At 41.5% G+C, this 13,446-nt stretch overlaps 2 protein-coding genes across 3 annotated transcripts; both read right to left on the bottom strand.

Annotated features, from left to right (window-relative positions):
* Window positions 1–2,932: 2,932 nt before the first annotated feature.
* On the bottom strand, window positions 2,933–7,001 carry LOC102721981 (protein misato homolog 1). Of its 2 annotated transcripts, none has more exons than XM_015842860.2 (9): window positions 6,755–7,001; window positions 6,553–6,654; window positions 6,419–6,464; window positions 6,238–6,316; window positions 4,915–5,266; window positions 4,475–4,724; window positions 4,149–4,391; window positions 3,939–4,058; window positions 2,933–3,750 (listed from the first exon to the last, which is right to left on the bottom strand). In XM_015842860.2, the coding sequence occupies exons 1-9, from the start codon at window positions 6,824–6,826 to the stop codon at window positions 3,302–3,304; spliced, it is 1,713 nt and encodes a 570-aa protein (XP_015698346.2). In that variant the 5' UTR covers window positions 6,827–7,001; the 3' UTR covers window positions 2,933–3,301. The 2 variants fall into 2 exon arrangements, with proteins under 2 accessions (XP_015698346.2, XP_040385776.1); XM_040529842.1 differs by having other exon boundaries at window positions 6,419–6,480; window positions 6,755–6,842.
* Window positions 7,002–8,746: 1,745 nt separating this feature from the next.
* On the bottom strand, window positions 8,747–11,477 carry LOC102721699 (transcription factor HHO6-like). Its single transcript, XM_040529488.1, has 5 exons — window positions 11,172–11,477; window positions 10,785–11,053; window positions 9,841–10,165; window positions 9,559–9,635; window positions 8,747–9,440 (listed from the first exon to the last, which is right to left on the bottom strand). Exons 1-5 carry the CDS (start codon window positions 11,395–11,397, stop codon window positions 9,156–9,158), a joined length of 1,182 nt encoding a protein of 393 aa, XP_040385422.1. The 5' UTR covers window positions 11,398–11,477; the 3' UTR covers window positions 8,747–9,155.
* Window positions 11,478–13,446: the final 1,969 nt, after the last annotated feature.

Here is a 13,446-nt window from a genome sequence, read left to right as displayed (position 1 = left end):
CAAAAAACTACAAAACTTTTCCGCACAGGGGAAAGAAAGGAAACTTCCACGCAATATAACATACAAACATCCAAAAATATAAAGGACACCAAATATCAAAGTTGTCGAGAAAATATATGGAGCATAGGACAATTAACAAAAGAGATTTGCTCCGGTCTAAAAAATATCTCGACGTGTCAACATCTCACTTTACCAATAGTTAATATTTATTCTGCTCAACTAGATCTAATGGTATAAAATGATTCAGTATCATAAGTTATCAAGAGCTTAAGGTTGTTTAGTTGGCAAAATATTTTGCTAGAAGGGTCAGATCGAATGTTTGATCGGATGTCGGAAGAAGGATTCGGATACAAATGCAAAAACAAATTTCAAATTCCGTTTGAAAACCGCGAGACGAATCTTTTGAGTCTAATTAATCCGTCATTAGCACATGTTTGTTACTGTAGCACTTATGGCTAATTATGGACTAATTAGGCTTAAAAGATTCGTCATTTCTTCATAACCGTACAATTTGTTTTTTAGCTTATCTATGTTTAATGCTTTATTTAGGTGTCTAAAAATTCGATAGGATGTTTTTAGAAAAAAATTTTAGGAAGTAAGAAGGCCTCAGTTAATCCATGTCTTGGTCGTGTTTGTGTCAGTCGTCAGTCTCTTCCAGCCCTTTTTACTATTATAAAATAAAACTCACCGTGTCTTTGTTTTTTTCGGTTAAAATTTAATAGTAAACGTGTCACGCGTTTTCGGGCACATGACCGGTCGGGCCGGGCAGGGCCGGCCATGTGACGCTCGATAGCCACCAATCATTGATGCCAAGAAATTTCTTTGACAGCTCTGAATTACTCGGTCTGTTTTTTAATGCTTGTCGTTTAATATGGGCATAATATTTCGAAAAACATCTTTGACAGTATTTTATATTATAGCATTTAAATAATGTGGACCAATATATGATTTTATTCAGACATCTTCAAAATCAATCTATGCATATAATTTTTTATTTTTCTAAAGTAGGTATTTTGAAATTTATTTGTAGTCAAAAGTTTTATTTTTTAATGTTAGGCCTGTTCAAAACGGTACAGGGTGATTATTTGGTTTTTAAGTGAAAGCCTAAATGGTATATTTATAAATAAAAACAAATTATGGATAAAAATTATATGTATATTCTTAGCGATGTAAAAACGAAAGCTAAAAATAAGTATATAAAAAATTCAAAATCTACTCCAAAGACTAAAGTTTAAATTTTGGCTTATAAACTTAAGCCGGAAGATGGAGCTGGAGCTGGAAGTATTATGGAATTGGAGGGAGAATTATATTAACCCGTTTCGTAGTAGTTTAGTGACAGTTGTTGTTTTAGTTTTATTCTTGGTGACCGTGCAAATGAACGTGGTTAGTCAATAAGAATTGTAGATAGATAAAGCAACAAAGGCATGTAAGACATGAAAGAAGGCCCTGATTAGTTTCTAAAAATTTTCACCTGAAAACATCACATCAAATCTTTGGACATCTAAATAGAGAATTAAACATAGATAAATCGAAAAACTAATTGCACAGTTACTTGAGAAATCATGAGATGAATCTTTTGACCCTAATTAGTACATGATTAGCCATAAGTGCTATAGTAACCCACATGCGCTAATGACGGATTAATTAGGCTCAAAAGATTCGTCCCGCGGTTTCCATATCAGCCGTGAAATTCGTTTTTTTATTCTTGTCCAAAAACATCTTTCGATATCTGGTCAAACGTCTGATATGACACGTAAAAATTTTTATTTTACCAACTGAACACCCCGAAATGTTTGGGTCCATGGGAAAGGAAAGAAGCCAATTTTAATGAGATGGAGATTGATTTAATGAGATGAAGCGACAGAAATGACTCGTTTGGTACGCAGGAATTTATTGAAAACATATGCAGCAAGGAAGAAAATTTACTATGACCGCGTTTGATGGAGGGGTGGATAAGTTAAATAAAAAACATAAATATAAAATAGATTAAGATGATTTCTAAAATAATATTTTTATAGAATTTTTTAACAGTTTAAAAAATATACGCGTGAAAACGATCGAGTTAACTTACCTCGGGGCAAACGCAGCCGATGTTCCAAACCAGAATTGCTATACATCGGACGACTCCGTCGGCGAGCGAATGGCGCGGACAGCAATCGGGGTTGCGCGGACGGCAGCGGGAAGCATGCGAGGAGTTCTTTTCTTTTTTTTTAACACAGTACAAATGCTCACACGCACTCCTCCTAAGAACCCACGCATGCAAACCCTACCCCTATAAGCACCTCTAAAAACCGCCGGTAAACTTCGGAATAACGAAATCACCATAGGCACCTCAAGTGCTAAAAGACCTTTGTAACCACAAACAGGGCTAAAATCCAGTCGTCGTCTTTGTTTAACTGTTTGAAATTAGGGATTCCTTTTTTTTTTATTATTACGGAATTATAGGTGTCTATCTTTTGGCTTATTATTAAATAATCTCTAAATGACATATTTGCAATCGAAAAATAATTTATGAGTAAAACTTTTATATACGAGTTATTAACAATCTAAAAGCAAAAACTAAAAAAATACACCATGAAGAAAAAAATAAAAAAAACAATTCCAAATCTAAGATTGAAAATTTAAACAAAAAGATAAGGGTGTTGTATTCTGTAACGTCGGATTTGTCCTAAGTCACTTCCTTCGAGTTGACAAAGTTACTAAACTAATTTCACTGCATCCCTAATTAAATATATTTTTTATAATATTACTATTTTATCTTAAAAATATTGCCACATCCTTTTTAAACTTTGATCAGGCGTAAAGAGTTTGATTTAAGACAAACTTAAAGAGACTTACTATGGAAATGAGTGAGTATGAACTTAGAGCGACTGATTGTGAACTAACGATAATGGAACGATAATTAGCTGGGCTCTTGCTTGACTGTCAGAAAAATCAGGGCCCGGTTGATCTGGACATGACCTGAAACACTGCAGAATGTCACGGCAGCAGCATGTGGCATCCACAGCCTACTCCCGTGCTCAAATGCACATGCACAGACAAAGAAAATCCACCACAGCATAGATTCAGATCTCTCATTCTTGATCTCACAGCAGCCACATCCCACATGAGCATCAATTTCAGCATCTGAAAATCCTTTGAAAAGAAAACTGTATTACTACAATCCACATACATTGCAACAGATGGATCAAGAGTTCATCCTGTGATCCCTAAGTCTCCAGCTTGATCCTCACAGTGGAATTTTAGAAGATGATCGAGTTGGATTCCGGAGTTAGCTTCATTACAGGTGAAGATGATGCATCTAGTCCGAATCTGAGGTTAGATCCATTTCAGGATAAAATGGGCGGAGCAACTTGGCTAGGTGCTCCCCCATGTCTTGAACCTCCTCCCTCCCAAAGCCCCAGTCGCGGAGGACCTGAGACCCAACGGAGCCTCTTGCGACGCCGTGCTTCTGGAGGCTCCCCGATCGCCTCTCTATGAAAGGCAGGACAGCGCTGCTCGACCGTAGGCGTGCTGCCATTGGTACCGATTCGATGTCGATTGAGCCCTTTGGCTGGGTTCCTTCTGAATTGTCACCGAGGATCTCCCCATGCCGGCCAATGTTGCCTCTGAAGATCGATGGGAATGGAAGGGGGACAGGGAGGGGACACATTGATACTGCGAGATGGGAAAACTTTGCCCTTGTCTCTCTGCCTTCGTAGACCGAACAGACCGAGTCCTTCACTTGTGATATGGAAGTCCTTTGCCCACCTGTGCTGACAAATTTCAATTATTAAATTTATCACCTTCTACATGTAAATGTATAACCGGAATTTAGCGTTGCCTAGAATGTTGTGAAATATTCATCATTGTAAGAACTAATAACACTAGAAAATAAGTTTTAGTGGCATGACAAATGGCAGGAGTTAATCAGATCCAAAGGCATAGGATGAGCCAACCTCTATCAATAGCTCCATGAATCACCAGTGATTCAACTGAATAAGGGTCTTCGTCTTCATCCCTGATTTCAGGGGTCAAAGATTGCAGCTTCATCTCTATATTCCCCATAGCATCTCTATCTGCAAATTACTAGTGTGCAGTTAGAAAACAAGATTAAATTTGCATTCAATGCTGGTCCGATATACTAGGGGATATGTTCTGTTGTGTACCTGTCAAAGAAGGGGCAGGCATTGCTACATCCAGAGCAGTAATCATGTTCAGCCTTCCTTGATCAGACAATATGTGCACAAGTTCGCCGATGTCAAGATTACCAGATGAATGTGCTAAGTTGGAACTTGGGCCCAAGCGTGTTAGTCTAAATGGAACAGTAACTGAATGTATTGCTGCAGCACAAACAGCACTAGAGTGGAATGGTTTCTCATCCTGTATATAAAGGTAAGGTGACAAGTAACCTGATGAAACAATGTGAAAACAAATTTGTGAGTGAATCTATTCAGAATAATCTTTGTGTAGACCCATGAAAATAATAGCATACTTCTACTCAATGAAGGCGGTCCTATGGGTACCATCAGGTTGCAATAGGACGAAAGTTTTGCAAATGAAACAGCGTCATGCAAAGATCTCGTAATGGATTCCCTTTTATTCCTGGAGGATCCAAGGGTCACTGGATCCCTCACACAGTAAAGCAATACAGGTGTATTTGTGTAATCATCAGCAATGTTCTCCAGAAACCGTGCAGCTACACTGGAAAAACCTCCTGAATCATCCACGATAAACTGGATGCCCTGTGGTAAATTGAGAATTGATTAAGCTAAAAGTTATGATCTAAAACATATGCAAGATGGAAAAATGTCTACAAAAATCACTGATTATGTATCCTTCACAAAGAGAAATACTGATTGCATAAGTGAATGTGGTTTGTCGCAAAATTGTAGGTAGAGTTAGCTAATAATTTACTGGGGAAAAGGGTAGGACCTGAATATGGTCGCATTCTTCAACAAAGAATCTTAGCCTCTCATTCATTTCCTCTATTTGCGACCAGTCCAAAACCACTTCTTGTGCGCTGCCATAGTTATCAAACTTGTCAAAGTCTGTCCATGACCCATGTAACTCGTATAAACTCTGAGGATGATACTGAACTTTTGAATAATCTGTCCAAAAGTTGACACCATTCTCTAGGCATTCTATCAGATCCTTATCTTCAACACTTTTCTGGGAGTTGCTGCCACCATTACTAGTGCTTGGATTCTGCCCTTCTTCAACTAAGCTTTGCAGAAACAGGTTCCGCCCATGAGGTTTTGATACTGATTTTGTTACATTTCCAGACCTATGTAAACCAAAAGTAATTCATCATGGTACTCTATGAGCATAGCACATTATTCAACATACAGCTGCTCCCTAAGAGGAGTTAGCTTGTCAAAGATGTTAGCATATAGTAACTGAGAGCATGGATGATTTGAATAGACCAGCAAGCAACGGCAAGCGAAAAGATGCATGTAACTCTATGAAACAAGTAGGCAGATGCCACGCAGCGCAATTCCACACTCCACAGAAGCTGGATCACTACATGCATCGTTAATACCAGTCCATTGAGGCTAAGAGCAGTTCATTGTTTCCTCAGGCTGCAGTAATTTCCTAGAACTGTATCAACCAAACAACTCTAGAGCGAAGCTTCTGCATTTAATATCTGCTTGGTTTGACAATGCAGACTTGTTTCCTCCATCTGTCCGAATTACCACCACCAGGCACCCGTTATAGATACCTAAGCTAACTTAACTGATGGCAGCACACCTGTAACCCAATTACATAAGAAATCCAAAACTAAACTGAGGGGGTGTTTAGTTGGTGAAATGAAAATGTTTGCATATCACATCAGACGTTTGACCGGATGTTGGAAGGGGTTATCGGACACGAATGAAAAAACGAATTTCACGGTTGGCGTAGAAACCGCGAGACGAATCTTTTGAGCCTAATTAGTCCGTCATTAGCGCATGTGGGTTACTGTAGCACTTAAGGCTAATCACGTACTAATTAGGCTCAAAAGATTCGTCTCACGATTTCTCACATAACTGTGCAATTAGTTTTTCATTTTATCTATATTTAATACTCTATTTAGATGTCCAAAGTTTTGATGTTATGTTTTTGGGTGAAAATTTTTGGGAACTAAACAGCCCCTGAAACAACCGCCTTCTTCTAGGTAGGTCGTAAATACCAAACATGATAATCAATCATACAAGGTGCACAAAATAAGCAAATCAAACATGAAACATATTCCAAAGAAGTTAGAGTGCCACTTGCCATGTAATAATATCAAGCTGATCTGCAGGAGCACTTGTCTGACTGAGATTTCCGGATGAACTCAGAGAGCCAAGAGACCCTGCAAATTGCACCAGCATGAGTATGCAGTATATAGTATCAGCAACAAAACAACAGTTCTTGCATACAACTATCCCCGGACCAAATCCAGCATCAAAATTACCTCGAGAACCAACAGAAACCAATCGAGGGCAGTAGGTGGGAACACCCTGGTGAAATCGAGCGCTGCATATTAGTTAATAAAAGATGCATTTTTGAATGATAGAGATGAGCGTCTCCCTCTCTCTCTCTCTCTACCTGGTGCGTCTCGCCGGTGCGGTAGAGGACGTCCATGTCCAGCGCGGCGGTCCTGAACACCGGGTCGACGTCGGGGTCGTCGGCGAGCCCGAGCAACTCATCCTGGAGAAAGACCAAGACCAAAGCGTCAGGGTTCTTGCGCGGCGATACCGTACAGAGCACACGGGGGTGGGGATCTTTGCCGGAGACGAGAGGGGCTCACCTGGAAGTTCCAGAAGTGGGAGCCGACGTAGTTGGCGAAGCCGCCAACCTGCACCGTCACGGCCTCCCTCATCGCCGCCGCTCCCCGCAGCTCGGGGAAGCTCCCAAGAGCCGCAACCGCGCCGCCGGAGTCGACGAAGAAAGCCTCCCTTGCGCAACTCTGTCTCTCCTAGAGCGCAAATTCCTACGGCGGCGAGGTGGCCTAAGTGGAGAACCTCGCCGGCGGCGAGGTGCGCGACCAAACGACGGCGGCGGCGGCGGCGGCGGCGCGAGAAATCGTGGAGGTTTCCGCTCACTACTACTGTGGATTGGGCTGCTAATTTTGTTTTTTAAGGAAAAATTTGGATGGCTTTTTTGGCCCAATTTATTGGGCCCAATAAGACAGGGTTGGCCCAATCTGACGCAGAAAATAGATGGGCTGGACTTTTCTCGGCCCAACTCAATTCAATCCCATGGAGAGGCAAAAATCTATTCTTCCTTTCGAACGTTGGAATTTTAGGGGAATTTTATACGGGTTGAACTAATTCCTGTGAATTCTTTTTTTTAGAGTTCGTGTGTTTCTAAGAAGCCTTTGAAAACTGTTTCTTTTTTAACTTGTAGAGCTCCTTTGGAATGTAGGATTCTAACACAGGAATAGAGAAAATACCGGGTTAGAGTGCCCCTGTCAACCCAAATTCATTGGATTGAATAAACACGGGAAAACAATAGGAATAAATGTTTGGATCGAGCATAGAAAAATAGGATTTCTTCGTAATACAAGATTCAATAGGATTAGAGTGTCTTATCAACCCAAATCCTACGGATATGAAAAACACATGTAACTATAAAAATAATCATTTGGATTGAGCACACGAAAAGAGATATACAAAGAAATTTTTTAAGAGGTTGAACCTCATGTTGAAATCCCTCCAAGATTCCTATGTTTTGAGGCACTCCTAAAGAAAGTTAAAGGAATTTGGAATATCATTCTTTTGTTCCAAAGAACCATATATGAATTTTTTCCATAGGAATCTAATCGTTCAAAATTCCTCCAATATTCTATGTTCTAAAGGAGCCTTTAAAAGCAAGGGATAGACACACATGAATTTTTTCATGATGTTGGATCTCATGTTGAAAATCCTTTAAAAATCCTATATTTCGAGGCATTACTAAGAAATTTCAAAGGAAATTGAAAGAGCCATTCCTTTGTTCCAAAAGACTATACATGATTTTTTTCCCATAGAAATCTAATCCTTCAAAATTCCTTTGTTTCAAAGAAGCCTGTATACTAGAGTTCAAAATCAAATTTTGTGTTCGTAAAATTAGAATATCGCATTGTAAAAGTTGCAACGTATGTTGATTTGTGTTGGAGTTGAAGGGAAACATCTTTTTGATAAAATTTAAAATAACTTTATACTTGATGTTAGGATAATTCGGTCCGGTTCTCCCAGCACCAAAATATAAATCACTAGAGGAATATATTCAACATTAGTCTGACAAAAGATACATGTCATCATATCACTTATTCGAAGAATAAGAAAAATGACTTTAGTAAATACAAAAATATCGTGGATAAAACTATTATATATGTGTCCATTGTAATTCAGAAGCAAATGATGCAAAAAAAAATTACGATAAAAAACATAATTTACTCTAAAATTAAATTTTAAAATGCAAATTCAATTTATAAGCAGAAGCAAAGCAAGTTGAAGCCTATGAAATTAGATCAAGAATGATGAACCCTACTACCCGAGCGGTAGCTCCTATCAGATTCCCGCCAAAGGATAAACCAGTACGATATGGACGGCAAGTCAAGATCCAAAGTTCATAATTACCATCATACAGTACCAACCACTTGTTGATTAAGCATTAATATGAGTAGGTTAGAATGAACCACTCTCTCACCAATGCACTTACCGAAAATGGGTAAAAAGATCCAGATTCATTAGCACATGAACATCTCCAAGCACATCCACCACAAGTTGCAATCAAGAAAATCCAATGAATTTGACCTCCATTTTTTACCATTGTTGACCTCAATTAATTAGTTCAACTTTTACCACAAAGCAAGCAAATGTCTGTTCAGATATTCAAAACAAACTGCAAAAATGCAGAACCAGGAGGCATCCAAGATTAATGCTAATAATCTATAGCAATCTTCTCCTCAATTAACATAATTAACCTCGACACCGCAATTTAACCCAAAGATTATACAATGTGATGTAATTAACACATCTCATATCCTCAAATCCTCTGCTACAACAAACTCAAATTACTCACATGGATCACTTCTCTCAGTACTTAATCTCCTCCAAAAAAAGGGGGCCAAAGAAAACTCTGAATACTGTACAGAAACAGGCCTCAGTTCTTCAGTAGTCACTGACAGTGTGCTGTTGCACCTGGAGACAATCAATTAATGGTGCTCAAGACGATGATGATGCCCTTGCCCCATTCTGAATCTCCCAGCTGTAGCTCTCCGACCTGCCGTCATCCTCGTCGCCGCCGTCGCAGCTGTCGCCGGCGGTCACCGACACGGTGAGCTGCAGGGGGCCCTGCGGCGAGCCGGACTGCGACGTGCTGTGCTGCGACGCCGTGTACTGCTCCGATGGCGGCGGCGGCGGCCACAAGCCATGGCCGTGGCCGCCGGCCATCTGATTGTCGCAGCCGCTGGCACCGTCGGACGCTCGCCGCGTGTGCAGCCGGTATTTCTGCACGGTTTGCTCTGCGGTTCGTGAAATTGTTCTAAAAAAAGAGGTGTACCGAATTGCAACCGACAACACATTTTCTTTTGTAGGTTGGAACAGTAGGAGCTGAGGCTTAACAAACCTGCAGGTGACTTTTGACTTCATCATTAGTGAGACCATCAACTTTCATCAGCTCCCTAATCTGCTTAGGAGTGGCAGCTGCAGCATAAAAAAAATAATCGATTATTATATTAAGCAAGTTTCAGCACACCCATCGGAAAAAAATCGATCAAAAAATTGACACGAGCAATCAACAATGTGACAGCAAATTATCATTGCAATTATCTAAGCAGTTCAAAAAAAAATGCAATGTAAATTATCATTAGAAGATCTTTTTGCAAAATCGGGCTGATGAGATCCCTACTTTGTGGGCCACCGAGGCGCTGGAGGGCGGCGACGAACCGGCGGTGGAGCTCCGGCGACCAGCACCGCCTGGCCTTCCGCTGCAACGGCTGCTGGCGCTGCGCTGCTGCTGCCGCTCCGGCGGCGTCGGTGACGGCGCTGCTGGTGGCGCTCGGCGCGGCCGGGCAGGGGGCGTCGGTCGCCCCCCGGGAGGAGAGGGACAGGTCTGGCACGGCCGGCGGCAATGGCGTGGCTCCCCCGGCTCCGGCGGGGGCGGCGACTCCTGCTTCCTCCGATGATTTCGCGAACGCCGGCGAGTCGGCCAGTGGCATGAACGCATTTGACACCTGAAATGATTTGAGATTGACAGAACCAGAACTAGTTAGGAAAAAAATATACTCTTTTTCAGAAAAAAGTTAGCAAAAATACAGACAAATGGATGTGATTGATAACACAAGCTATGCATGCTTAACATGTGTTAATATTTTCTTGGGTGAAATAGCAAAATTAAAACCTGAGAAAAAATCTACGTATCGCAAGAAGCGAAAAAAATGATTTTTTTTCATCGTTTGATGATTACAGACGAGAGAAGGATTTGAGAGAGAAACTGAATAAAAATTGTAAATTTTTTCTCTTTCCGAAGTCTACAGATGAGAAAGATTTTATACCTCCTATTTTTGTGGTTTTTGCTGTAGTTTTCCGTTTCTATTCTATACATGGTGGTGTGGGGGAAATGATTTTTATGCTTATACAAAACAAAAAGGAAAAAATGGGCATTTTTTTTGTTGAACAGCTGTATTGTACAGATTCCATTTTTTTCAGTAGAACTAATAGAATTAATCACATAAATTTGCAAACTTTTTCAAAAAACTAGTATGAATACTACAAAATTAAAACAAAAGCTATGAAATCTAACCCAAAAAAAAAACAAAATCCACGTATATTTTTCCCCATGTCATCCCCTACCTTCTGCTGGTGCTGCTGTTTCTTGACGCTGCCGCCATTGCTGGTGCTGGTGCTGGTGTGGCTCCCGCAGGTCCACAGCTGCGCCGAGCTCATCCAGCTCCGCTTGTCGTTCGCGTCCGCCTCGGCCTTGACGCCCTCCGCCGCCGCCGCCTTCCTCTTCGGCGACGGCAGCGGCGGCGCGCACAGCTCCGGCGCCGGCACCGCCTCCGCCTCCGCCCGCCGCCGCAGCCGCTGCTGCTGCTCCAGCTCGTCCTTGAACCACTCGATCACTGCACGCCCCAACCAAGAATAGAAAGCCATCAAGCTCCGGACGAACCAACCGAGAAACCCAACCGGCTGCGATCTTTGACGAGCAGATCGATCGATCGAGCGAGCGAGCGAGCTCACCGTCGGCGATGAGGTGGACGCTGATGGGGAGCTCGCGGCGGAACACCTCCATCTTGGCCTTCTCCGCCTCGAGGCTGCGTATGCACTCCTCGAACCGCGCCGCCTTCTCCCCCACCTCGCCGCCGGCCGCCCTCGCCAGCGCGCCCGTCGCCGTCCTCGCCGCCAGCATCCGCAGGTCGACGCCGAGGAAGGGCTCCTCCCGCGCCGCCGCCGACGAGCCCATCATCTACGGCACGCCTCGCCGCCCAGAACGACACCTCGCCGGAATTGGGGGGAGGAGGAGGAGGAGGAGGAAGAGGCGGTGGAGATGGTGTGGCGGCGGGTTTGCGTGTCGCGCTCGCCGCGTTTATACCGGAGCGGAGGCTGGCTCCGGTTCAGGCAGACCGGAGGGCAAAACGGTAATTTTGCAGTGGAACAGCATAGAATCGGCCATGGAAGATACCACCACTAGCTTCTCGTACTGTCTCTACAACCACGTTATTCCTTCGCTGATACTCTCTCCGTTTTAGTACATTTTTAAGTCTAGTTTAAATTTATTAGTTAATAAATATATAATATATATATATATATATGTCAGATTCATTAGTATTTATATAAATCTAGCCATTGCTATAAAGTCATATATCGTGGAACAGATGGAGTCCTTCATAAATAAGACAATTTTTCGTTAACTTCCTATCACCACATATTTGTGCTCATGAGCCAAAGTTTAGATTTTCAACCTTAAATTTAAAATTAATTTTGAGTTTTTTTACTGAAGTTTATTTTTAAGTCTTGGTTTTTGATAGCTAACGATACGTACATAAAATTTTTATTTATAAATTATTTTTTTGCAAAGATTTTGTTTGATTTTTTCTATTATGCTTTCTTCTACTCCATATTAAAAACTTTTTATTACTTTATATATATATATTAATATTTATATAAATCTTGGTCGAAATAGCGGGGGAGTAAATGGTGATGTGAGATGGATACGGGTAGGGGTAGAATGGTAAATTGAGGGGGAGGTGGGAGTCGGAGAAAAGATGCCGCGGGCGTGGAATCATCAGAGGCGTTTCGTCGCGTAACACCCAACCCAACCCCAAAAGGAGGCGTCGGTCAGGATACCGCCTCCCCTTCGATCCACACCACCGAATCTTTCCTCCTCTCTCTCTCTCTCTCCCTCTCCCTCTCTCTCTTACTCTTTCACAACCCACCCCCTCACATTTCTCCTAATTTCATCCGGATCCTTTCCAAGTTTTCATCCAGATCTCTTTCTGCCTTGACATTCATTTCATTTGTATGAGTCAATTCGTGCGCATTTGGATGCGGCGCGTTTGAGATAAACAGATGTTTAGAATATTTTCCTAGAAAAAAATTACTAACTTTGTATGAGTAAATTCATTGATCTACACCTTCAAATAAATATCCAAGAATTTTAGTTTATCTCAAACGGAATCTTAATTCGTGCGCATTTGGATGCGGCGGAAATTTGTGAGAAACCAAGGGGGGTTTAAAGATAGGGATAAATTGCTGGAAAGTTGATTCCCCCCCCGCTTTCCTATGTTGTCGTTAGCAATGAGAGCAAGTTAAATAGTATAGCCAACTACTAGCTCTAATTTATTTATAATCAATCTAATAGCCAATTTATACAATAGTTACCTACAAAACATTAGTACATGGTCTCACATGTCATACACACATCGTGTCTTGGAATCCGTGTGCAGCTGGGTACAAATTAGTAGCTCACCTCTCTTCTCTCTTCTCTCATTTCTTTAAAATATGCTTATAGTTGGTTTATAGCCTGCTATTGTACTTGCCCTGAGCTTTTGTGCCATTCTCCCTCCCCTCGTTGATGCTTCATGCTTGGGAGTTGAGAGTTGGTGAGGGGTAGGTTTCATCAAGGGGATACACACGGATATATTCCTCCCATTCTTTGTTGCCTTTTTTTTCCTCGTCCTTCCTCTTCTTTGTTATTCTTCTTCCCTAGAATTAGTGATGCTTCTCTCAAAATGCTCCATGAGTTTAGTTTTCTTTTCACGTAATTTCTATATCGGGTGGTTTTTCTCGGAAGCCAAGAAATAATATGGGGATAAGCTGCACAAACGAACGCAGCCTAAATGAGTTGGCATGCCGTTCTATTTAAATTGTAATCCATTTTGTTTTTTTTCTATGAGTCGGTTTTTTTAAAATCGCATTGGTAGTTTAGGAAGAGTAATATTAGCCAGTACCTAATATCTAATTAATGTGACTTAGACGATAGATTTCATGAGCTTTCCATGACCAGCAAAGTGTG

This window comes from Oryza brachyantha, chromosome 12 (genome assembly GCF_000231095.2).
Source record: "Oryza brachyantha chromosome 12, ObraRS2, whole genome shotgun sequence".
NCBI lineage: Eukaryota > Viridiplantae > Streptophyta > Magnoliopsida > Poales > Poaceae > Oryza > Oryza brachyantha.
Note: the sequence above shows the minus strand (reverse complement) of the source record. Positions and strands in the feature narration are given on the sequence as shown.

What these genes read in the sequence shown, in the direction of transcription:
- LOC102721981 (XM_015842860.2), bottom strand. Translation starts at nt 6,826, where the DNA reads ATGAGGGAGGCCGTGACGGTGCAGGTTGGCGGCTTCGCCAACTACGTC. An exon ending in ACCGCCTTCATTGAGTAGAA is followed by an intron (nt 4,392 to 4,474) that starts GTATGCTATTAT and finishes TTGTTTCATCAG; the next exon opens with GTTACTTGTCACCTTACCTT. An exon ending in TCATGGAGCTATTGATAGAG is followed by an intron (nt 3,751 to 3,938) that starts GTTGGCTCATCC and finishes TTGTCAGCACAG; the next exon opens with GTGGGCAAAGGACTTCCATA.
- LOC102721699 (XM_040529488.1), bottom strand. Translation starts at nt 11,397, where the DNA reads ATGATGGGCTCGTCGGCGGCGGCGCGGGAGGAGCCCTTCCTCGGCGTC. An exon ending in CGTCCACCTCATCGCCGACG is followed by an intron (nt 11,054 to 11,171) that starts GTGAGCTCGCTC and finishes TGGGGCGTGCAG; the next exon opens with TGATCGAGTGGTTCAAGGAC. An exon ending in AACAGCAGCACCAGCAGAAG is followed by an intron (nt 10,166 to 10,784) that starts GTAGGGGATGAC and finishes AAATCATTTCAG; the next exon opens with GTGTCAAATGCGTTCATGCC.